Source organism: Macaca fascicularis, chromosome 1, assembly GCF_037993035.2.
Source record: "Macaca fascicularis isolate 582-1 chromosome 1, T2T-MFA8v1.1".
Lineage (NCBI taxonomy): Eukaryota > Metazoa > Chordata > Mammalia > Primates > Cercopithecidae > Macaca > Macaca fascicularis.
Window position 1 is genome coordinate 110,084 of NC_088375.1, and position 24,671 is coordinate 134,754.

At 50.6% G+C, this 24,671-nt stretch overlaps 2 protein-coding genes, 1 long non-coding RNA gene and 1 other non-coding gene across 14 annotated transcripts in view; 1 reads left to right on the top strand and 3 right to left on the bottom strand.

Annotated features, from left to right (window-relative positions):
* PGBD2 (piggyBac transposable element derived 2) overlaps positions 1 to 542 on the bottom strand; it is a 52,112-nt gene extending 51,570 nt beyond the window's left edge. The window contains exon 1 of one of the 2 annotated variants that reach the window (XM_045390416.2): positions 248 to 542. The gene's annotated coding sequence lies outside the window, so the exon portion shown is untranslated. The remainder of the gene's footprint in view (positions 1 to 247) is intronic. The other variant, XM_065543078.2, reaches the window with a different exon arrangement.
* Positions 180 to 285, bottom strand: TRNAL-CAA (transfer RNA leucine (anticodon CAA)). The gene is made up of 2 exons: positions 248 to 285; positions 180 to 225 (listed from the first exon to the last, which is right to left on the bottom strand). It is a non-coding gene; the product is annotated as a tRNA-Leu (tRNA).
* Positions 393 to 24,393, top strand: ZNF692 (zinc finger protein 692). Of its 10 annotated transcripts, none has more exons than XR_012415074.1 (13): positions 393 to 855; positions 14,609 to 15,377; positions 15,990 to 16,179; positions 16,451 to 16,482; positions 16,810 to 17,073; positions 17,759 to 17,807; positions 17,899 to 18,033; positions 18,378 to 18,599; positions 18,689 to 18,766; positions 18,866 to 18,957; positions 20,443 to 20,557; positions 23,628 to 23,727; positions 23,891 to 24,393. XR_012415074.1 is itself a non-coding variant. In XM_065543457.2 (13 exons), the coding sequence occupies exons 3-13, from the start codon at positions 16,001 to 16,003 to the stop codon at positions 24,195 to 24,197; spliced, it is 1,560 nt and encodes a 519-aa protein (XP_065399529.1). In that variant the 5' UTR covers positions 393 to 855; positions 14,609 to 15,377; positions 15,990 to 16,000; the 3' UTR covers positions 24,198 to 24,393. The 10 variants fall into 10 exon arrangements, 4 of the variants coding, with proteins under 4 accessions (XP_065399529.1, XP_073852699.1, XP_065399876.1 ...); XR_012415142.1 differs by having other exon boundaries at positions 18,866 to 18,944; positions 20,492 to 20,557; XR_012415879.1 differs by having other exon boundaries at positions 17,899 to 17,948; positions 18,866 to 18,944.
* On the bottom strand, positions 13,909 to 15,149 carry LOC135971584 (uncharacterized). Its single transcript, XR_010587831.2, has 2 exons — positions 15,043 to 15,149; positions 13,909 to 14,888 (listed from the first exon to the last, which is right to left on the bottom strand). It is a non-coding gene; the product is annotated as an uncharacterized lncRNA (long non-coding RNA).
* Positions 24,394 to 24,671: the final 278 nt, after the last annotated feature.

The window sequence follows — 24,671 nt, forward strand, 5'->3', positions numbered from 1 at the left end:
GGGAATACGCTGACCGCGCTTCGCTCCCCTTGGTAGTACCCCCCGCTGCGGCAGATAGGGAAAACTAGGCAGCAAAGATGAGTTGTAACCTTCGTCCTGGAGAAGACAATAAAATACCAACAGAGTCAGGGGAAATTCTGGGGTTTCTTCAAGGGAATAAAATATTACTAAAACGAATGTGTCAGAAGTGGGATTCGAACCCACGCCTCCATCCGGAGACCAGAACGCCCGCAGGCAAGGTGCTTACCTTGAGTCTGGCGCCTTAGACCACTCGGCCATCCTGACACTCGGAAGTGAGGCGCCTGTCACTTACTCTCGTAATTGTGTTCACTGGTGTCGGCCTGTCGCGTCACACCCGTGTTGCGGCCGCGGGAATCCTGCTGACTGGTCGCGACTTTTCAGCGCTTCCTGTTCCCGGCGGAGCTCTGGAGAAAGCCGCGGCTGCAACGCAGCCCGGTGTGGCCCATAGCGCTCTCCCGGCCGGGAATCGAAGCTAACGACCGGGGGTTAGTGACCGTATGCCAGCGCCTGGCCCCGCAAACGCAGGACGATGCCTGAGAAAGGCAAAGCACCAGCTTCCGCCTCACACTCCGGCCCTCGCTGGGGAAAGTGTCTGACAAGCAGTTACTACTTGGAAAGTAGTTGGAAAAACGGTTGCCACAAAGTGACAGATGGATGCTTTTGTTTGTCTTCATTATCATCATGATGATAGCGGCTTTCTGCTTGATTGTTCCTGCGCATACCCTCCCCTCAAGGTCCACGGCGCTTCCTCCAGGAAACCACACAGATACGGTTGGCGATAACGGCGGGATCGGGAAGTCCCAGGTCGGAGGGGCCTGGCGGGCCTGGGCTGAGGTGAGGGCAGTCAGGCTGCGTTTACACAGCACTGAACGGGGCTTCAGCGTCCAGTGGGAAGGCCCGGGACTCGCACTGCAGAGCAGCTCTGGCAGGGTCCTCCCGGTTGGCTGTGAGGTTACCTGTGAGCCCGGATACCACTCATCCAGGCACTCGTTCCTTGAATCTTAACACTGAGTGTCCACAGCGAACACAACGGTAAATAGACAAAGCCCCTACTAGGTGAGCTGACTTGCTAGGGAAGGAGATAACTAGCACAATCACATGTACAGAGTGAGGGAAAATCAAAAGCAATGAAGCGGTGGAGACGTTCTATTTTTAGACTGGGCAGTTAAGTAAGGCCTCACTAAACTGACTTTTGCTAAAATATTTTTCAAAAACTAAAATATATGTCATGCAAATATAAAATCCACATGTGTCAAGATTTTATTCCATTAACTAATGATGAAAGATAGTAATTTTAAAGAGAAAAATTATTCTGATACTCGTTCAAACAGCAAGGGAGAATTTTATTCAGACTGTTACAATAGGGGTGAGAGATTGGGCTCAACTCCAAATCAACAAAGACAGCTAGAAATTTAAAGCCAAGGAGCAGAGTGTGGGGGTATCAGTGGATGGAAAATTACTAAGAGAATGGGCCAAGTGGGGTAGCTCAGGCCTGTAATCCCAGTGCTTTGGGAGGCCTAGGCAAGAGGATCACTTCTGCCCAGGAATTTGAAACTTCAGTGAGCTATGATCAAGCTCACTTTCAAAGAAATTTGAAATTTCAAAGAAAGAAAATTACTAATAGATGATATTAAGGGTAGGGGAGAAGGAAAGAAGGAAGGAAGGGAGGGAGGAAAAATTGCGAATAGGAGTAGGGGCTATAAGCTAAACAGGCCTTAAAAGATTCTTACTTAATGGAGGCCAAAGACTTAGACATCAAAGGTGAGAAATGAGTAACTTGATCAATATCAAGGCTGGCGGAATTCACACTAAACTGAATAGCAGGACTGTTTGCTAAGACTAGACTTTACAGGCCAAAGACAGGATAGGGGCCAAAGTGGAGGCCTAATCAAAAAGAGGAATCAGAGGAGTCTGACTAAAATTTGGTCAAGGAAGGTTTTTGTCAGTGACCTATACAAAGTTATCAATGTTACAACTAATTAAAAGGAGAATTTCAAGAGACTTTTAAAATAATAATTCAGCCAAATGAAGGCTGAAAAGAGGTTGGTAACAGATTAAAGTTGGGTTAATATCCTGAGTAATAAACTGTGATATTGGAAGTTGGGATTTCTTTTTTTTTTTTTTGAGTCGGAGTCTCGCTCTGTGGCCCAGGCTGGAGTGCAGTGACCGGATCTCAGCTCACTGCAAGCTCCGCCTCCCGGGTTCACACCATTCTCCTGCCTCAGCCTCCCAAGTAGCTGGGACCACAGGTGCCCGCCACCTCGCCCGGCTAATTTTTTGTATTTTTTTTAGTAGAGATGGGGTTTCATCGTGTTAGCCAGGATGTTCTCGATCTCCTGACCTCGTGATCCGCCCGTCTCGGCCTCCCAAAGTGCTGGGATTACAGGCTTGAGCCACCGCGCCCGGCCGGAAGTTGGGATTTCTACTTCAGGGTTATCTTTTCTTTGCCAGAGATAAATCAGTTGTGTCTCTTGACAAATTTTATTTGTATTGCTATCCTTGGTCTTGCTCTCAGACAGAAACCATTTTCCTTACTATTAGTTTTCTAAAAGTTAACCTCTACCTCATACCAAGCTGCAAAATAGCCAAGTCAATAAAAACTAATAAAGGTGCACATACCAATGGAAACAATCCCACAAAGGGATTGATGGCTATTATGGTTATTTCCATATCTTACCCATGTGAATAATGCTGCAATAAACATGAGAGTGGAGGCATCTCTTCAACACGATGATTTCAATTACTTTGGATATATACCCAGTAGTGGGAGTGCTGGATCGTATGGTAATTTTGTTTAAATTTTATGAGGAGCTTCCATATTGTTGTCTATAATAGCTGTACTAATTTACATTCCCACCAACAGTGTGCAAGATTTCCCTTTTCTCCTCATCCTCACCAATGCTAGTTATCTTTCATCTTTTTGATAATAGCCATTCTAACAGATGGAAGGTAATATCTCTTTTTTTTTTTTGAAACAGAGGTTCGCTCTTGTCACCCAGGCTGGAGTGCAGTGGCAAAATCTAGGCTCACTGCAACCTCCACCTCCCAGGTTCAAGCGATTCTCCTGCCTCTGCCTCCTGAGTAGCTGGGATTACAGGCATGCCCCACCACACCTAGCACAATTTTGTTTTTAGTAGAGATAAGGTTTCACCATGTTGGAAAGGCTTGTCTTGAACTCCTGACCTCAGGTGATCCACCTGCCTTGGCCTCTCAAAAGTGCTGGGATTTATGGGCGTGAGCCACAGCGCCTAGCCAGAAGATAATATCTCATTGTGGTTTTAATTTGCATTTCCCTGATGAGTCCTGATATTAAGCATGTTTGCATATAGCTGTTGGCCATTTGTATGTCTTCCCTAGAGAAATGTCTATTCAGATTCTTTGCCTATTATTTAAGTGGGTTATTTGTTTTCTTATCATTGAGCAGTTTCTTTTTGATTCTGTACAAATTTTGGGATTGTTTTTTCTTCCCCAAATGTATTTAAGGATTGCTTTTTCTATTTCTCTGAAAACCGTCATTGGAATTTTTATAGGGATTGCATTGAATCTGTAGATTGCTCTGGTAGCATGAACATTTTAATAACTTTGATTCCTCCAATCCATTAACATGAAATATCTTTCCATTTACTCATTTCTTCTTCAATTTCTTTCATTAATCTTTTATAGTTTTTAGTGTAAGCTCTTTCGCTTCATTGGTTAAATTTATTCTTAAGTATTTTATCTTTTTTTAGCTATTGTAAATGAGATTGTTTTCTTGATTTGTTTTCGGGATAGTTTACTGTTACTGTGTAGAAATGCTACTGATTGTGTATATTGATCCTCCAACTTTACTGAATTAATTTATTAGTTCTAACAGACTTTTTCAATGTAGTCCTTAGGGTTTTCTATATATAAGATAATGTATTCTTCTGCTGTTGGATGGAATGTCCTGTGTACATGTGTTAGGTCCATTTGGTCTAGAGTTTAGTTTATGTCTGATGTTTCCTTATTGATTTTCTGTCTGAATTATCTGTCCATTGCTGAAAGTGGGGTGTTTAATTCCCCTACTCTTATTATATTGCAACCTGTGTCTCCTTTTACCTCTATTAATATTGCTTTCTATATTTAGGTATCCCAATGTTGGGTGAATATATATTTACAATTGTTGTATCTTTTTGCTGAATTGATCCCTTTATTTTATTTTATTTTTTTTTTGAGACGGAGTCTCGCTCTGTCGCCCAGGTTGGAGTGCAGTGGCCGGATCACAGCTCACTGCAAGCTCCGCCTCCCGGGTTCACGCCATTCTCCTGCCTCAGGCTCCCGAGTAGCTGGGACTACAGGCGCCCACCACCTCGCCCGGCTAGTTTTTTGTATTTTTTAGTAGAGAGGGGGTTTCACCGTGTTAGCCAGGATGGTCTCGATCTCCTGACCTTGTGATCCACCCGTCTCGGCCTCCCAAAGTGCTGGGATTACAGTCTTGAGCCACTGCGCCCAGCCTGATCCCTTTATTTTTATGTAGTGACCTTGTCTCTTTTTACAGTTTTTGACTTAAGGTTTTAAAGTTTATTTTATCTAAGTATAGCTGCTCTTGCTCTCTTTCGGTTTCCATTTGCCTGGAGTATCTTTTTCTATCCCTTTACTTTCAGTATATGTGTGTCTTCATAGGTGAAGTGAGTCCTTTGTAGGCAACATACAGTTGGGACTTCTTTGTTTTTTTAAATTTATTCAGCCACTTTATGTTTTTTAATTGGAAAATTTAATCCATTCATATTCAAAGTATTTTGAATTCTTTTTAAGCAATTTATACATCTCCATCTTTTTAGAGTCAGTCACTGGTGCTTTATTTTGTCCCCTTGGTGATGCATATATTTTTTTTTAGAGATGGAGTCTCGGTCTCTCACCCAGGCTGCAGTGCAGTGATATGATCTCGGCTCACTGCAACCTCTGCCTCCTGAGTTCAAGCAATTATCCTGCTTCAGGCTCCCGAGCAGCTGGGACTACAGACATGCACCACCACACCCGGCTAATTTTTGTATGTTTTAGTAGAGATGGGGTTTCACCATATTGGCCAGGCTGATCTTGAACTCCTAACCTCAAGTGATCCGCCCTCCTTGGCCTCCCAAAGTGCCGGGATTACAGGCGTGAGCCACCACGCCCGCCTGGTGATGCATATTTCTAATTGTTCTTGATTCTTCCATGCATTGGTGTGTGCATATTTGAAGAAGTAGCTACTTATTCCCGTTTTTGAAGACTTGATTATCTAAAAACACCCTTTATCAGTCAGCCTGTCCAGAAATTCTGGGCAGGCTGCCTGTTGTGGTCAATGGGTGAGCTTGCTGCTTAAGTCCTCGGGTTGGCTGGTCTAGTGACTGGATGAACGGGCGGGCAGGACTGAAGGCTGGATCCACTAGGGTGGACCTGTTGATTGGATTTGCTGGGGTGGACCTGGAACCTGTGTCCCTTGTGGCAAACCTGAATCCCAGGTCTACAAGGGCTGACTTGCCACTGGAGTGGGCCTTGAGCCTGAGTCTGCAGGGACCAGCCAGATACTGAGATGGGCCTGGAGTCTGTCCTCTGGAGCCTAAGTCCACAGGAGTAAACCTATGTCCTGAGTTCACAGAGGCTGGCTTGGAGGACTGAATCTGCAGCAGTATCACTGGATCCTCTGTCCACGGAGGCTGGCCTGGCTCCAGGGTCTGCTGGGGTGGCCTGGACCCCCGACTCCACTGGAGCCTGGGATTATACGTACTTACCAGGTACCTAGATCCATGGGGGCTGGCCTGAAGCCTAGGTCTACAGGGGTTGGCCTGAAGGCTAAGGGTGTGTGTGTGTGTGTGTGTGTGCTCTTTTGGAGACTAGGTCTTTAAGGTCTAAGGGTGTTGACCTGGTGCCTGAGGCTAGATGTGCTAACTTGGCTCTGGGGTGGGCCTGCAGCCTGCAGCTGCAGAGGCAGGCCTAGGACCTTGGGCTACCGGGGTCAGCCTGACTCTGGGGTATGTCTGGAGACTGAGTCTATAGGGCCTGGCCTGTTGCTTGGGTGAGCTTCAAGGCCTGTGCCACTGGTGCTGACGTGGGCCCAGAGGCCAGAGACTGAGTCCCTGGTCTGGAACCTGGGGATGCAGGATCCAGCCTGGGGCCAGGGACGCTTGAAGGCTCAGACCTCATGTACTGGCCTAGAGTCTGGGGATATGGGGGCCTTCCTGGTGCTGGGTTTGACTTGGGTGGGCCTAGTGTTAGGGTCCAAGGCAAAGTCCAGTGCTCACTTCTCTCTTCTTTCTCCAAGTGGAAAGTGTCTCTCTGCTGCGCTGCTTGAGGTTGGAGAACGGGTGACGTAGGCAAATGTAAAACTGTCCTTCCTGCCATCTTCGGTGCTTGAGGTTGGAGAACGGGTGACGTAGGCAAATGTAAAACGGTCCTTCCTGCCGTCTTCGGTGCTTGAGGTTGGAGAACGGGTGACGTAGGCAAATGTAAAACGGTCCTTCCTGCCGTCTTCGGTGCTTGAGGTTGGAGAACGGGTGACGTAGGCAAATGTAAAACGGTCCTTCCTGCCGTCTTCGGTGCTTGAGGTTGGAGAACGGGTGACGTAGGCAAATGTAAAACGGTCCTTCCTGCCGTCTTCGGTGCTTGAGGTTGGAGAACGGGTGACGTAGGCAAATGTAAAACGGTCCTTCCTGCCGTCTTCGGTGCTTGAGGTTGAAGAACGGGTGACGTAGGCAAATGTAAAACGGTCCTTCCTGCCGTCTTCGGTGCTTGAGGTTGAAGAACGGGTGACGTAGGCAAATGTAAAACGGTCCTTCCTGCCGTCTTCGGTGCTTGAGGTTGAAGAACGGGTGACGTAGGCAAATGTAAAACGGTCCTTCCTGCCATCTTTGATGCCCCTCTTCCTTTTTGTGTTTTTTGTTTGTTTGTTTTGACAGTGTCTGGCTCTTTCACCCAGGCTGGAGTACAGTGGTGCAATCCTGGCATCTTGACTCACCACACCTTTGCCTACCAGGCTCAAGCCATCCTCCCACTTCAACCCTTTGAGTAGCTGGAACTACAGGTGCACACCACCACACCTAGATAATTTTTGTATATTTCTTGTAGACATGGGGTCTCCTGAACTCAACCAGTCCACCTGCCTTAGCCTTCCAAAGTGCTCAGATTACAGGCATGAGCCACCATGCGCGGCCAATGCCGCTCTTATTTCTTTGCTATACCCAGGTGCTGTGGTCCGTGGTCTCTCGTCTGGTTTCCTTACTTCTTTTTTTTTGAGGCAGAGTTTTACTCTTGTTGCCCAGGTTGGAGTGCAATGGTGCAATCTCGGCTCACTGCAACCTCCGCCTCCCGGGTTCAAGCAATTCTCCTACCTCAGCCTCCCAAGTAGCTGGGATTACAGGCATGTGCCACCTACACTGGCTAATATTGTATTTTTAGTAGAGATGGGATTTCTCCACGTTGATCAGGCTGGTCTCGAACTCCCGACCTCAGGTGATTCCTCCTGCCTCAGCCTCCCAAACTGCTGGGATTATAGGCATGAGCCACCATGCCGGGCCATGGTTTCCTTACTTCTTGTGAAAATATTTTCATCTGTGAATAGTAGTTCAAATTGATGTATCTACAGGGGGATAGGAAATGGAGAATCCTGGACTGGGCACGGTGGCTCATGCCTGTAATCCCAGCACTTTGGGAGGCTGAGGCAGGAGGAATCACCTGAGGTCAGGAGTTTGAGACCAGCCTGACCAACATGGTGAAACCCTATCTTTATTAAAAATACAAAAAATTAGCTGAGTATGATGGCACTGGCCTGTAATCCCAGCTACTCGGGAGGCTGAGTCAGGAGAATTGCTTGAGCCCGGGAGGTGGAGGTTGCAGTGAGCCAAGATCGCAGCATTGTACGCAAGCCTGGGTGACAGAGCAAGACTCTGTCTCAAAAGAAAGAAAGAAAGAAAGAAATGGAGAATCCTTTTCTGTCATCTTGTTCTATCCCTAAGGTGGTCAATTTTTTATCACTTTGGAGTCCTGTCTGAAGGGAGAAAGTGAAAAATGGAGGAGGGTTGTTTTCTATTACCCTCATATCCTAATGCTTCTGGTGGCCTATTTGGCCTTCAGACCCTTCTGGCCAGCCTGACCTCACCTCCCTGTCTCCCATATGCCCCAGCAAGCTTGGTGCCTTTTCCTAAAGGTGCTTGATCTGTCTTTGTTCCTTTTGCCTTGCCCAGAAAACTCCCTTGCTCTAGCTGAGCCCCATGGACCAGGGATGCTGCAGAGAATAAAACAAATTATCTGTCCTCAAGATGCTCAGATTCCAGCAGAAAGACCTAGAATAAATAAAATAATTATTTGGTGGGGATGGGTAGTGATACGTACTGTTGAGAAAAATAATGCATAGAAAGAGGTTAGGGAGAGATGCAAGTGGTTCAGAAGGTCTCTCAGTATGTGGCATTTGAGCAGAAATTTCAAGAGTCAAGGAGTGACTAGATAAAATATCTGAGGGAAGAGGGCTCCAGGGAAAGAGAAGAGCAGAAGAAAATGCCAACAAGGAATGCAAAACAGACAATATGCTGAAACTGAGTGACAGGGCCTGGTGCTAGCCTTTGGATTGACAATGAGCAAAAAGGAAGGTTTTGAGCTGTGTGATAAGATCTTTCCTGCTTTTCAAGGATCCCCTGGGCTGGTTATGGTGGTTCATGCCTATAATCCTGACTCATGCCTGTAATCCCAAAGCTTTGGGAGGCCAAGGAGGGAGGATCACTTGTGCCAGGAGTTTGAGACCAGCCTGGACAACATAGCGGGAGGCCATCTCTACAAAAAATTTAAAGAATTTGCTGGGCATGTTGGCACATACCTGTAGTCTCAGCTACTTGGGAGGTTGAGATGGGAGGATTGCCTGAGCCAGGACTTCAAGGATGCAGTGAGCTGTGATTGTGCCACTGCATTCCAGTCTTAGTGATGGAACAAGATACTGTCTCAAGAAAGAAAAACAAAAAGGATCCTCTGGCTGCTGTGTGGAGGGTAGACTATAGAATACAAGAGTAAAGCAGAGAGAACAGTTGAGAGGTGCTGCAAGCCACATTGGTCTGGACTGGATGGAAGAAGGCTGGGTGGTGAGCAAGATTTGAATTCTGGGTGTATTTTGCAGGTAGAGGTAATAGGATTTGTTGATGTGCAAGAAGTAAATGAGCCACAAAAAGGATTTTTTGGCCTGAGCAATAGAAGGAAAAACCTCATCAGTTACTGACAAAGGGAAGGCTAAGGGGAGGCAGATTATGGAAGAGAGAGTTAAGTTTCAGACCTTCCAGTTTGAGATACCTAATAGATATGTCAAGTGAGCAGTGAGGAACAATCCTCTGGAGTCCAGGGCAGAGGTGATGCTTTGTGATCAAGTCCTGTCCATTTAGTTTTCAAGGTAAAGCATCTTTCATTATGGTCTGGCCTAGGGGAAAAAGCATGGTGTAGTTAGCCTCTGCATGAGTACCCAGAAAGTCTAAATATAGTCCAAAGGCTTGAAATACATATAGGCTTGAAGCCCAAGGCCCTAATCTAGTGGATCACAGTCTCTGCTCAGGGCTCCAAATGGGATGTTTAGTCACGAGCTGTTTTAGGTGCTCCTGGAGAGAGTGAAGTGAAGACTAACAATGAGGAAAGGGGAGATAGAGAATTCTTTAGTCCCAACCATGTTTCCCAGTTCTCACTGGTGGGAAGGGCTTCATTTCTAACCAGCTGAATAAGCAGTGTGAGGAGGGTAAGATCTACCAGGTCCTGGTGGGTGGAAGCATGGAGAGAGAGCAAGGGAACAACCCAAAAATAGTCTGGTGAGTGGACTAAACAGGAGGGGAATGCAGCAGGAGTAGAACTAGAAGAAATGTCTTCAAATTGTTGGTAGCTCACAAACTCTTCTGTATTAGAAGCTTAATGCTGGAAGATGGCTGAAGAGAAATGGTTGGGTTCATTTTTTAGCCCAAATGCAAAACTTTTTAGGTACAGAGGGAGGAAATGAGATGAGGCAAGAAAAAGGGGAGAAGATGAAGGAGAGAAAGAGGGGGCAAAATTATGCAATGAGAGAGTCAGAGGGGAGGAGGAGGAAGGGCAGTTAGAAGTAAAACAGAAGGAACAACATTAGAGCACCCAAGCTGTTCGTGCTGAGGGGCACCTGCAGGTCAATGCTGGTTTGCCCTCAGCCCTCATCTCGGCCTCCCTCCTGTGCTCATTGGCGCCCGGAAGTCCAGAGGGGGCCGAGGCAGCAGGGGGCTGGCACGTCAGCGCTGCCCGAGTGTGCGCACACCTGGCCGGGTTGCAGTAGCGCCGGCCTTGGCCTCAACTTTGCTCTGAGATCAGACTGGGCACTGGGAGCGGGGAGCCGCCAGGCAGTGGGAGCAAGCATTTCAGAGCCCGTGGAGCAGGCACCAGGAGCAGGGAGAGACCAGGCAGCACAGCCAGGCATTTCTGAGCCTGCGCGGGCAGACGGGCCGCCCCTGGAGAGTGAAGAGATGCCTGGGTCCGCAGCCACAGCTTGAGCCGCAGTAGCTCTGCCTGGGAGGGCGGGGCTCCTGGCTGCTTCTGGCCCCCAAGAGCACAGGGAGGCCTGGGTCCGCAGCCACAGCAGGGCGGCAGCAGCTGCACCCAGGAGCGCCAAGCTCCCACCCAGTCAACTCAGGAGCGGGCGGGGCTTCTGCCTGTTCCTGGCTCCCACTCGCTTCCTGGAGCGGGCCGCCTCCCCCACCGCAGCCAGCATCAGGGCAGTGGCCACGCTAGACGGGCTGCTGCTGCCATCAGCACAACCACAGCGAGGGGCGCAGGCACTGCTTGAGCACCAGGAGCAACGTGTCGCTCCGCGGCCGGCGTCGCGAGCTCCGCAGCGGCAAGCACCCCTGTAGCCGCCAGATTTCCCACGGCCAGGCTCTTGGCGGCTGGCTTCCTCCTCCTTCATGTCGTCTACCCTCCGGCCCCGGAGCCAAAGCTAACAGCACCAACCCAGGCAGCTGGGCCAGCCAGGAGCAAGGGCAACGGCATCTCTTATGTACCACCCCGCCCCACCTGGGCCACACGGCATCACAGAGGGCCCAGGTCCCCCGCACCAGGGCGTGATCAGACTCAGGGTAGAGGCGTCACCCTTAAGTTGTCAGGAGCACAGGAGAAACGGAATTGCACTCCCAGCAATGATGACTGGTTGGAGGATGAAGACACCAGTCACTGAGAGGATGAGAGCTGAGAAAGAGAGAGAATTCATGCAAATACTTGGAGCCTGGGCTGGGCGAAGGGTGTCTGTGGGTCTCGTGGAATTTGGGGCACAAAGTCCTGAAAGAGTGTTCCTCTTCCCACTGGGAATACGTCTCAGGATTTGAGGGCAGTGGGTTGACTCAACTTCTGTAGCAATTTGGCTCATTCTTCCTTGGACCTGGGGAATGGAAAGTAGTTTTTCTCTTTGGAGAGATGATACTAAAAGTTCAGAGGGTACAGCAATATTAGATTTGGCTATGCCAAGACAGGAGATAAGAAGAGCGCTATGGTGCCATGTGTAGTCCAGGAAAAATAAATGTTATGAAGATAAATGTGTCCTCCACATGGAGCCTTTGATGTGTATAAAAGAACTGGCAGTTTCAGCAGTCTGCAAACTGTATAGCTCAACGGTGAAAACATTACCAATAGCTTGCATTTAATCTTAGCCTTTGTAATGGGATGCTAAGATGGAATTCAAGGTCTCAGACTGCAATGAGGTCACTAAAGGCAGAGAACCAATGTTTACAGATAACCCCTCCTTAGAATGTTAGCACTCCTTTGCAGCACTTACAAAGGAAGGGGCTGATGACTGTTTTTGAGAGAGTTGGCTCATTCCTTACCTAGATGATATAAGAAATTAAAGAGAGGCTGAGAGATTTATTTGGAGAGGGTTATTGAAGAGCTGGGCATTGGCAGTAGTTTCATTTTATTATTTTAAACAAGATCAAACCAAGAGAACCAAGAATGTTCTTGGACCTCAAAGTGAGACCCAACATTCTAAGAGTAACCAAGAGTTATAAGACCTTTCATTCCCTTTGATGAAATCACAATGATTTTGCAGATATCTTTTAGGGACCTTGAGGAAAGGATAAAGTTTGTTCTCGATGGAGTCCTGCTCTTTTGATGTAAAAGTTACACTTTCATTAATGAGTAAAGTAGCTGGGACATCTTCTTTCCTACCTTACACTAGTCAGACAAGTAGGCTGAGTCACTGATACCACAAATCAAAAGGAATATGCACAGGACACACTGGGCTCATCCTAAGGGTGTTCATGTTTGGACACCATGTCATTTGAGATATTTAGGCTGCAGAGGAGAAGGCTGGGCTAGTCAACAATCATTATATTACCAATAACAAACACACAGGGCTGGGCGCGGTGGCGCAAGCCTGTAATCCCAGCACTTTGGGAGGCCGAGACGGGCGGATCACAAGGTCAGGAGATCAAGACCATCCTGGCTAACTAAACAGTGAAACCCCGTCTCTACTAAAAAATACAAAAAACTAGCCGGGCGAGGTGGTGGGCGCCTGTAGTCCCAGCTACTTGGGAGGCTGAGGCAGGAGAATGGCGTGAACCCGGGAGGCGGAGCTTGCAGTGAGCTGAGATCCGGCCACTGCACCCCAGCCTGGGCGACAGAGCGAGACTCTGTCTCAAGAAAAAACAAAAAAAACAAAAAAAAACCCAAACACACAGATAAGTCCCTGAGATGATTTCAGAAAGTAAGTGCCACAAAGAAGATACAATAGGGCACAGTGAAGTAGAGCATGACTGAAGAAAGGGAGCTTTCTGAATGAGGGGTCTCATAGCTGAGTGGGTGATCTTATATAGAGATTCACATGACAATAAGGGAGCAAACAGATGAAGAGTTGGGTGGTGGGCTGGGGGACAGGGCGGGGGCTGTGGGGAGAAATGAGTGCTGCAGAGACAAAATAACTCCCTCCAGCATACATGGCACACTTGAGAAATAGCAAAAAGGTGGGAGGACAAAGTGGGAAAAGTTGGGGGATGATGCCAGAGAAGAAGCCAAGGGCCAGATTAAGTTGGGCCTTGAGGCCACGATAAGGGTTTTGGATTGCACTGGAGACCACTTACAGATTTTAAGTAAAAGATTTGATCTTTGAGGAAATCATCCCTGCTTTGTGAGGGTACAAGTTAAAGTAGGAGGCAGATCCATTAGGAAGATGTAGCCATAGACCAGGTGAGATGATAGTGGTATCGTAGGCTTAAAAATAGTCCTGGAAAAGATATCTGTGTCCTAATCCCCAGAACATGTGGCGATTACTTTTATTTTATTTTAGATGGAGTCTTGCTCTGTCACTCATGCTGGTGTGCAGTACCACAATTTCGGTTCACTGCAACCTCCTCCTCCCGGGTTCAAGCAATTCTCCTGCCTCAGCCTCCCGAGTAGCTGGGATTACAGGTCCATGCCACCATGCCCAGCTAATTTTTTTTTTTTTGGTATTTTTAGTAGAGACAGGGTTTCACCATGTTGGCCAGGCACATCTCGAACTCCTGACCTCAAGTGATCCACCCGCCTCGGCCTCCCTAAGTGCTGGGATTACAGGCGTAAGCCACCATGTGCAGCCAATTACTTTATATGGCAAATACTTTACAGAAGTAATTGCTTTAGGATACTGAGATGAAGTGATTATTTGGATTATAAGGATGGACTCTAAATGCATTCACAAGCATCCTTGTAAGAGAGAAGCAGAGGGAGATGTGGCACAGGAGGAGGCAATGTGACCTCAGAGACAGAGATTGGAGTGATGTGGCCACAAGTCAGAGAATGCTGGCCACCATTAGAAGCCAGAAGAAGCAAGGAAAGGGTTCTCCTCTAGAGCCCTTATATGGCCCGTGGCCCCGCTGATGCCTTGATCTGGATTTCTGGCCTCCAGAACCATGAGAAAATAAATCTGCCTAAAGGGAGCAAATCTGTGGCTGAAAACAACACAATTTATTACAACAGTTACAGAAAATTAGTACCAGTGGCTTGGAGTAGGGTTTCAGCAATTGAGAGGGTCGGAAGTGATGGGATTTAAGATAAATTTTTGGAGACAGGACCAACAAGATTTGCTGATGTATATAGTTTAGGTGTCATAAAAGGCAAATAATCAAGACTGATTCCCTTTTTTTCTGAGCAAAGGGGTGGATGATGCCTTCGTTTACTGACATGGTGGAGTACAGGCATTATTGTTACATGTTTGCCATATTTATGTGGGAGAAAAATCAGCTATCATGTGTCAGTGCTCTCTACATGCCAGGCACTGTCCTAAATTCGTTACATGTGTTAGCTCAGTTAACACAGGTAAGTCAAGCGGGCAGTAAGATATATGACTGGAGTTGAAAGAAGGCTAGGCTAGGAGCCATCGTGTATTTAAATCCACGGACCTAATTACATCACCCAAGAGAACATCTGCAGACGAGAGAAGATCTGGTTCAAGGCCTGAGCCAGGGCACACTTCATCTTTTGGCAGAACAGAGGGAATGGATCCAAAAAAAGGAAAGAGGGAGCCAGTGAGGAGGGTGGAAAACCAGGAGCATAGGAAGTCAGAGAAGTAAAACTGGGGCCAAAAAATGTAGAGGGAGCCATAAGGTTGACGAAGACGCGAGCTACATAGTCGCGCTCTTTCTAGGGCAGGGAGGCGGACAGAACTGACAGCTGCTATGTGGCAAGATGACCGTCGCCAGTGACCCTGTGGAGCGCCACTGCAGTGGCTGGGCGGGGAGGAAAGCTCCGTCAGAGCCGTTTGAAGAGAAGAGGATGGGAAGCGAGAGTCCACAGAGAATGCCGGCGACTTTGAGGAGGAATTCTGATGCTAACAGAAGTGGGCTGTGGCTGTGGGACTCTGCGGTCCAGAGGGCTCCGGCTGGCTTTCAAAGTGACTGGTTCTGCATCACGTTTGCGGGCGGCAACTGTGAGGGGAAATGGAAGGTGAATACAAAACGGCCACAAGTGAAGAGGCAACGCCCCCAGACAGGCCGATGGGCTGGGGCTGGAGCGCAGGAGGCCTGACCCTGTCTCTTCCACTTTCCCGCAAACCTTTGGTCACCAAGCGCAGACGCTCACCACAGAAGCGACGCAACCACAACTGCCGCGGGGCTCCGTGACACGCGCGGGCGACTCGGGTCGGGGAACCACGGTTCCCGGCGGGCGTTGCGCGGGGCACCCAGTGCGCAGGCGCACGCCGTCGGCCTCCGACTCGCCCCTCCCTCTGGGGCGCGGGCCTCAGTTCCGGGATACCGCAGCCGACGCCGAGAAGCACCGTTTCTTCTTAAAAGAGAAACGCTGCGCGCGCGAGGTGGGCCCCTGCCTTCCAGCAGCTCCGGGCCTGCTCGCCTCGCCCGGGAGGCGCAGGCGCAGGCGCAGGCGCAGTCGGGGTGAGGGCGCTTGGGGGCGCACAGGTGAGGTCGGGGTGGGGGTGGGTCGCGACGGGGTTCTGGGCAACCTGGGAGCTGCAATTGGGATTGGTCCGCTCCACTCACTGCCAGCATTAAGTGGGGGTGCCCAAGACGGGGTGGGGGGCGCCCTCCAGACCTCTGACCCCGGCCCCCACCGTCACTCGACCCAACTGTGAAGAGCGACCCCAGCTGCACGCCAGGACGCGACCTTTCCTTCCCCTACAAAGCAGTAAAGGCCGCTGCCCTCTTCAAGATGAAATGTGTGGACCCCCCCAGCCCAGTTGAAATTTGCCGTGAAAGTCTATCGCTCCTTCCCCACGGCTACACTTCAGTGGACTGGAGGGCGCAGGCCTTTGTTCTGCCTGCTTGTGTCTGCCGGCCTCCCCCCCGGCGACACCCACATGGTAGCGCTGAGCTTCCACACCCTGTATCGCAGAAGGACGGGGTTTGCTCCACACCTGCCACTGCTGTTGAAATAGTTTAGTCTTGCCCCGGAATTGCATAGATCAGTGAGTCTTCCTCACTGATGAGGAAACTGAGGCCCCAACGACAGGTGGAGCCGGGTCCTCGGGCCCCAGGATCGGCTGGGCGCTGAAGACATCTTCCACCCTCCAGCCTCGGTGCACATGGCTTCCTCCCCGGCGGTGGACGTGTCCTGCAGGCGGCGGGAGAAGCGGCGGCAGCTGGACGCGCGCCGCAGCAAGTGCCGCATCCGCCTGGGCGGCCACATGGAGCAGTGGTGCCTCCTCAAGGAGCGGCTGGGCTTCTCCCTGCACTCGCAGCTCGCCAAGTTCCTGTTGGACCGGTTAGGGGCCGGGAGAGGGGCTTGGGGGAGGGTACCCAGGCAGCAGCCCCTAGCCTCCTCTCCAGGGCCTGTCCTGCTGCTCTTTTCCACCCTCAGGTTTCTCACTGTACCAGGACGGCCTGTGTGACTTGTGGCCTCCCAGGGTCCTGCTCCCCTCCTCATGGTCTCAGCGAATAGCGACCCTTAGGGCTGGCCCCTTACATGTGTGGGTGCCCAGGGCCGAGGGTGGCTGGCCACCTGAGTCCTGACCTGCCTCTTCTCCTCCTGGCAGGTACACTTCTTCAGGCTGTGTCCTCTGTGCAGGTAGGTAGGGGATGGCAGGGGGTGAGAGCCAGAGGGAAGAGGGGCCACAGGGTGACCCAGAAACACCCTCCTTTCAAAGGGAGCCCTGAGTGAGTTTGGGAAGGGTGGGGTAAGTTGGGGAGCACGGAGTAGTTTGATGGGAGCAACCTCTGGGTGGGAAAGGGAGCAATGTCTCAGGATCTAGTGTGTCTAGGTTCTGAAGAATGATAAATTGGACTGTGGCTGAGGTTGCCCTGGGGTTTGAGGGAACAGGGCTCCCTGGGTATGGCTCTCCAGGGTGAGAGGAGACTTCCCAGTTCAGCCTGACTGCTTCCCCCACCCCTCCAGGTCCTGAGCCTTTGCCTCCAAAACGTCTGCAGTATCTGGTGCTCTTGTCTCATGCCCACAGCCGAGAGTGCAGCCTGGTGCCCGGCCTTCGGGGGCCTGGCGGCCAAGATGGGGGGCTTGTGTGGGAGTGCTCAGCAGGCCATACCTTCTCCTGGGGACCCTCTTTGAGCCCCACACCTTCAGAGGCACCCAAGCCAGCCTCCCTTCCACACACTACCCGGAGAAGTTGGTGTTCTGAGGCCACGAGTGGGCAGGAGCTTGCAGGTAGGCTGGGAAAAAGCAGAGTTGTGGAGAAAAGGGAGGAAGGAGGTTTCCCATTTTCTGTAGCTCAGAACCCTGTTCTCTAAAAATCATCCTTTTTCAATGGAAAAACTCTATGTTGACAAAGAAATATATCATCAAATACATTGTTGGGCACGAAAAGCAGAACAAAATACAGTGTATGGTATGCTATCACTGGTGAAAAATACAAATAAGGGGAAATGAGTGTGTGTGTGTGTGTGTGTATGTGTAAGTACTTGTGAATGTATAACATATCTCTGGAAGGCACATAGGAAACCAGGTTGCCTGTGGGAAGAAGTAGGCGATGGGGGGACAGTATTGGAAAGGAGATTTTTGACTGTATAGTTTTGTGAACTGTGTGAATATCATCTCTGAAATAGAACAACGCCTCCTACTCCAATAGCCTCTGCTCCCTCCTCCTCAAGAGTCTCTGCCTGGGTGCAGTGGTTCACACCTATAGTCCTAGCACTCTGGGAGGCTGAGGCAAGAGGATTGCTTGAGCCCAGGAGTTTGAGACCAGCCTGGGCAACACAGTGAGACCCCATCTCTATTTAAAAAAAAAAAAAAAAAAAAGAGGAGTCTCCCATCACTTCAGACCTTAGAACTTTACATGTCCTCATCCCTTGAGTCCAGAGTTCCTTCCCTTTTGACTTTGCCTGTCCCACAGATTTGGAATCTGAGCATGATGAGAGGACTCAAGAAGCCAGGTTGCCCAGGTGAGGATGTGAGTAGGAGGGAAAGGGCGGAATTGCATAGATGGTAAGATGAGGGAGCAGGACCTCAGACTTGCTTTCTTTGGGACTGCAGGAGGGTGGGACCCCCACCAGAGACCTTCCCACCTCCAGGAGAGGAAGAGGGTGAGGAAGAAGAGGACGATGATGAGGATGAAGAGGAGATGCTCAGTGATGCCAGCTTATGGACCTACAGCTCCTCCCCAGATGAGCAAGTTGGGGTTGAGGGAGAATGCTGAGCAGAGCAGGAGAGGGAGGCGGCTGGCCTGGCAGTTCATAGCTTTGCAGACTAGAGGGAAGGGCTTGTTGGTGTGGAGGGAAGGGTGGGTTTTGGGGAAGGCAAAAAGAACCAGAGGCTTTGAACTGCGTGGGTGAAAAGGGGTGAAGTCAGGCGCAGGGAGACTGAGGGCTGAAAGCAGATATGAATGGGGAGCCTAGGGTGGGGGTAGGGTTGTTTCAGGTTTGAGGTCTTTTCAGTTTAGGGGCTAGGGTCGGGCTGGGGCTAGCTGACTGCCCAGAGAGTTAATGCCATCTTCCTCTTTGTTCTCCTTTCAGTAGTGAGCCTGATGCCCCCAGACTCCTCCCTTCCCCTGTCACCTGCACGCCTAAAGAGGGGGAGACACTACCAGCCCCTGCAGCACTCTCCCCTCCTCTTGCTGTGCCATCCTTGTCAGCATCCTCACTGGGTTCCAGAGCTCCTCCACTTGCAGAAGTCGGGGTGCAGCCAGAGCTCAGCAGGACCCCTCAAGCGGCCCAGCAGACCGAGGCCCTGGCCAGGTAACCTGACGGCTGAGACAGAAAGGGCAGGGGCGTTCTGGGATGTGGCCCCCCCTCGAGGCCCTCTGCTCCCTCTTTGCTGCCCATAGCACTGGGAGTCAGGCCCAGTCTGCTCCAACCCCGGCCTGGGATGAGGACACTGCACAGATCGGCCCCAAGAGAATTAGGTAGGACTTGGGGAGATGGGGTTCTGGGGAGGGCCGACAGGAGGGAGGCAGAGAAGGGCAGGCAGGAGTCATCCTGCTCCTCTCCATTCTTCTCCCCAGGAAAGCTGCCAAAAGAGAGCTGATGCCTTGTGACTTCCCTGGCTGTGGAAGGATCTTCTCCAACCGGCAGTATTTGAATGTGAGGGGCACAGGTTGGGGCCTGTGTGGCTGCTGGGGTGGGGGGAAAAGGGCTAAAAGAGAAACTGAGGAAAAGGATCTTAAGGCATGGGAGGATTCAGAACCGGGAAGCAGAGGGTTAGGATGGATATGCAGAGCTTTCCTATAATTAGTAATCATTGAATCAGACAACTGGTAGATGAAACCATGCCTCAGGCGCACAGAGCCACGGCCCTCTACTGCTTGTTGCATGGAGGCCACACAGAGATGACAGTGGCATGCATCAGGCTCCCCTGGAGGTGCTAATGACAGTCCTGGGCACTTGACGTGTGTGAAGTCTTCTGGTTCTCACAATATCCCCATGGATTAGGTGCTGATATTATTCCCACTTTGCAGACAGAAAGGTTAGGCGTTGCTCAAGGCTCTTCAGCTAGTGTGTCTTAGTGCTAGGGTTCTGAGCCTGGTGGCCTGGCTTCAGAGTCCATGCTGCCTCATATCCTGGCTTGAGAGGATATTCCTAGAGTGAAGTGGGCTAGGAGATGGTCCTGTCCCCAATCTCACTCACTGGCTGAGAAATTTGAGGCACAGGGGGAAGGGTCCAATCCCTACAGTCAGCCAGAGCACTTGGAACAGCAGGTGCCAAGGCTGGGGAGGGCCACAGACACTGGGATGGTGAGGTGAGGGTAGAAGACGGAGAGTGCTGCCCACAGAAGATGACAGAGGAATCAAGTGAAAAGGGAGAACGACCGGGATGACAGGGAAGCTCTAGGCTGAGAAGAGCATTCAGCAGGGCATGTCAGACCTTCTGGAGTCTGTTATGGAGGAGACCAAAGCAGCCCCTGGAAGTTTAACTGTGGAAAAACGGGATTCTAAAGAAGGGGACAGCCCATGCAATTTAGTGAGTGAGGATGCCAACTTAGGCCAGTGAAAAGAGAAATAACTTCGATATTTAGGAGTTAAGGTTGAAGAGCCTGTTACCCTTAATAGTGTTCTAGGTTGAGTGTGTGTGTGTGTGTGTGTGTGTGTGTGTGTTTCCAAAGCAGATTTAGAAGAAAATCACAAATATCCATGGCGAAGTATTAAAAAGCAGGCAGTTGGGGAGATACTGTTGCACATGAATATTGACATCAAATGGGATAATCATACTTACCCAAACCGCTTTCCCCTCCACAGCAGATAGTGCATTCATGATTAGGTGAACCAGGGGTGTCACCCAGAGTGATACTTTGTACAGGGAACATTGCAGGGTGAGAGTGTGACAAGGAGCTGAGATCATGGAAGTCAAGCACAGAACAGGGTGACAGGAGAGTTGAGTGGTCAGGATGGGATGGGTGTGGGGCTCATGGTGGAGGTAAGGACTGAGCCTCAAGGAAATGAGCCATAACAGGGAGAACTGCTGGGGCACCGGGGCCAGGAAGGGGACAGAGGAGCATGCCTGCTGGGTCAGCTCAATTGATCTCCCTGTGGAGGGTAGCTATCCTTTTGCCTCTTCTCTCCCTACCACCCACTTCCTTCTCTAGCACCACAAAAAGTACCAGCACATCCACCAGAAGTCTTTCTCCTGCCCAGAGCCAGCCTGTGGGAAGTCCTTCAACTTTAAGAAACACCTGAAGGAGCACATGAAGCTGCACAGTGGTGAGTGGTGGAGCTCCACCTTCCTCTCTGGGCCCCGTCACCCCGGGCTCTGTGGGTTTCTTCACCTCCCCCTCTACGGGGTCCTGTCAGCTCCCACTCTGTGGGTTTCTTCACCTCCCTCCGAGGGATGACTCTCACTCATCCTGCATGCCCTGTGTGTTGAACACCTGCTTGTTTTAAACTGTTCTGGGTACTGGGTACAGCAATGAACAGAGTAGGCAGTGCTAACCCTCTTGAGACATCCACTTTAGTGATACAGGGCTATGAAGAAAAGTGGAAGCTAGGAAAAGGAGGAGAGCATAAGGAGGAGTTGCTATTGTAGAAAGAGAAGATGCTTTGAGCAAAGACTTAAGTGAAGCGAGGAGTGGAGACCTGCACCTTATAGACTATGGACAGCGCCTGTGGGAAGGCCCTTAGGTGGTATCTGGGTGACATGTTCCAGGAATAGGAAGGCCAGGAGCTGAGAAAGGAAGAGAAGTCACATAGTTGGTGGAGGCCTCTGAGACCATCCACAGGACAGTGTGATGTCTGCTTTAAGTGAGATGGGTGCCATTGCAGTCTTGAATGGCAGAGGGACGTGGCTGACTTTTTAAAAAACCACATTGTGGCTGCTGTGTGAATAGGGGGACCTCAGATGAGCAGAACCAGGCACTCAACTGTGAGATGACTGCAGAGATGCGCAAGAGGGCAAGGTGGTGCCTGGATTTGCTGGTAGCAGCTGAGTCAGTGAGGAGTGGCTGGACGCCAATGTGTGTGCAGATGGAGCCAAATGGGCTGCTGTGGGAAGGATGGGTTGGCTACAGCCAAGTGGGCAGGGAGGAGTTGGGTAACTTGGAGGATTCCAGCCTCAGCAACCATGCCAAAGGTGATGTGATTTTTCTGAAAACAAGGGAGAAATGGTCTTGGGAAGGGGAATTTGATTTGAAACGTGCTAATTAAACATCCAGGAGATGTGAATGTGGAGATCAGGGAAGATGTCCGACAAAAATATAAATGTGTGGGTCATGAGCATATGGGTGGTATTTAGAGCCATGAGGCCAGAGTGTCCCTAGATAGAGGAAGTGAGTGTCGTGGCACTCCAGCCATCAGAGGACAGGCCAGGTGAGTAGTGAGGAAGATGGAGAGAGTGGTATCTGAGGAGCTGAGTATAGAAAATGCTTCAGGGAGGAAGGGGAGATGATTGCCAGTGCGACAGGCCAAATGTGAGCTGAGAACAGGTGACCAGATGTGCGTTCAAGGCAGAGTGGAGACAGCAAGTATGGACAGCTCTGTGTTTTGCTGTGAGGATGGGCAGAGAAATGGAGCCTTAGCTGGAAGGCTGTGGGCTCAGGGCACAGAGATGGGAATGATTCCATAGAGAAAGGCTTGCTGCTGATGCTGGAGTGGAGTGGGGGACCTCAAGTGAGAAGGGGTCAGTCTTGAGGGGCACAGTGGAGGGCTGCCGGGGGGAACAGTTTGAGTAGTTGTTTATATAGGCACAGATGCAAGTTGAATAGTGGATTTGGTGGGCAGAAGATGTGGGTGTTCTAGTTTCTTGGTGACTTTAGAAACGAGCCCCGCTGAATAAGGCTGGTAGGCTGGGGGTGTTGGAGGCTGGTGGAGAAAGGAGGTGGTGTGAAATGTCTTCTGTATTTCTAGAAAGTTGGAAAAGTGAACTGATGAGGGAAATGCAGACGCAGTAGGGCAAGAAGGGGGCCTTAAGATTTGTGACTAGATGAAGAGAGTGGCCAAGAGGCAGACTGTGCCCCCTACAGTACACACGTGCAGGCCTGGAGCAGACCAAAAGTTGTGTTTATCCTGAGTTGGGCTTTAACCAAGCAAGTACAGTGGACGGAGAGAGGGACAGGAAGATTGGTAGCGTGAATGAAAGAAGGCAACAAAGATGGCTGTGGAAATGCAGGTGAGCGGGGAAGGGGCTCAGAGGGAAGATGGTGGGGCCAGTGGACTGGCCTGGAGTCATGGGATTATCATAGCAAGAGCACAAGCTAGGAGGCCCTGACAGGAACCAGGATGTTTGAAATCACACTTTCTTTTTTTCTCCCCCCAACCCACTGTATCTTAGAAGAAATAGCAATTTCTGAAGTGGTGCAGTGCACGGGTGTGACCTGAGACTGGTGACTAAGGAGGGTGGGCGATGAGGTCAGCGAGGTCAGGGAACAGAGGGCTGGAGTGCTGATCGACAGCAGGAGTAGTGGCTGACAGGAGTAGAGGGGCTGAACCTAGAGTTACGTGGATGGGGAGTGATGGGGCCGAAGGAAGAGGCTGCAGGTGTGTGTGTGTGTGGTCTGATGGTGGGGTCTTCAGAGAGGTGGTGATGTTAGAGGTGGTCTAAAGGGCACCATGAAAAGCAGAGATGCCTTTTCTACTTGTAGACCCTGAGGTTTGGTGGGTTAGAGAAGCCACAGCAGCCTGTGAGAGCTGCTGGCAACACTGTGACCATGGGCAACAGACAGGTGCTATTGGAACAAGCAGGGAGTGCAGTTTCAGGAAAAAAAAAAAGGACAGGGGACAGGCTGCCTGCAGACAGGTAGTTCCACCGGGCACTGATAGGGTCTGGGACAGGTGGGATATGCAAGCCTGAATAGGTGGTAGATGATTCCAGGTGCCAGAGTCTGTCCTTGGGCTTTGAGCTTCAATCCTAATTCCCATTGTGGACTCCCAGCTTCTGCTTGGCTGCTGCCCAGGGCCTTCAGTTCATACATAAGGACCCAGCTCTCCATTGCATGGGTCTCCTTTGAGAAAGAACCAGCCTAGAGGCTGAGGTGGGGTGGTGCATCTCCATTGGGAGTTCCTTGGTTTGAGTGTGATTGGTGGGCAGAGGGTGGGGTGGACAATAATGAGGTCTTTTAGCTGGGTTCATGTCTTACTTGACCCATCAGGTCAAGGGACCTCATGACCCGTCAGGTAAGGGAGGTTCAGACGGGCTCCATGATCAGATAACAACTGATTAGAACCTGAGCCTCCTGACCTCTGATACTGGTGCACTCCGGTGAGGGACAGTGGGTGGGGTGGGCCAAGGAGGGGCCACAGGGTGGGGGCAGATGCTGGAGTGTTCCTCATATGCCTGCAGACACCCGGGACTACATCTGTGAGTTCTGCGCCCGGTCTTTCCGCACTAGCAGCAACCTTGTCATCCACAGACGTATCCACACTGGAGAAAAACCCCTGCAGTGAGTGCTGGATTGGGGTCTGAGGGTCGGGGCCAGAAGGGAGGAGGTGGAGTCTGGAACCTAGGAATATAGGACACCTAGGCATTGGGGAGCAGGAGGAACCCCCTAGGGAAGTCAAGATGGCCTGAGGTCTGTTCCTTCCCTCCTCTGTCCCTAACTCCAGGTGTGAGATATGCGGGTTTACCTGCCGCCAGAAGGCCTCCCTGAACTGGCACCAGCGCAAGCATGCAGAGACGGTGGCTGCCTTGCGCTTCCCCTGCGAATTCTGCGGCAAGCGCTTTGAGAAGCCAGACAGTGTTGCAGCCCACCGTAGCAAAAGTCACCCAGTCCTGCTCCTGGCCCCTCAAGAGTCACCCAGTGGTTCCCTAGAGCCCTGTCCCAGCATCTCTGCCCCTGGGCCTCTGGGATCCAGCGAGGGGTCCAGGCCCTCTGCATCTCCTCAGGCTCCAATCCTGCTTCCTCAGCAATGAGCTCTCCAGCTTTGGCTTTGGGGAGCCAGACTCCAGGGACTGAAAAGGAGCAATGAGGAGAGGGTCTGCTTGAGAAACACCAGATGCTTGGTCCCCAGGAACTAAGGCGACAGAGTGTAGGGTGGGGACAAGACTGGGCTGTAGGAGAGCTGGCCTAGTCTTCCTAAAGGACAAAATAAACAGAGTATTTTATGCAGGCATGTGTGGGCAGAGCGAGTGTTTTGGCACCTGAGGTGCAGAAATCCTGGATCCCTTTGAAACCACGTACCAGAATGCAGCTTAGGTGCAGGCCCTCACTGCTGACCCTTTCCCGACTCACTTTGACACTCTGCAGCCCTTTCCTGTGGAGTAAGACACCCACCCTCACACTCAAATAGAGCAGGCAGAGATAATCTGGAGAGTGCGGGGTCACTCCTGGCAGACTGGCTGGAACAGAAAGACATCATTCTGAGCCATCTTGTACTTGCCATTAAC

Excerpts from the sequence above, each read along its gene's own strand:
- ZNF692 (XM_065543457.2), top strand. The coding sequence starts at position 16,001 with ATGGCTTCCTCCCCGGCGGTGGACGTGTCCTGCAGGCGGCGGGAGAAG. Across the intron at positions 18,945-20,442 it reads CCAACCGGCAGTATTTGAAT|CACCACAAAAAGTACCAGCA; the intron begins GTGAGGGGCACA and ends TTCCTTCTCTAG. Across the intron at positions 23,728-23,890 it reads ACTGGAGAAAAACCCCTGCA|GTGTGAGATATGCGGGTTTA; the intron begins GTGAGTGCTGGA and ends CCCTAACTCCAG.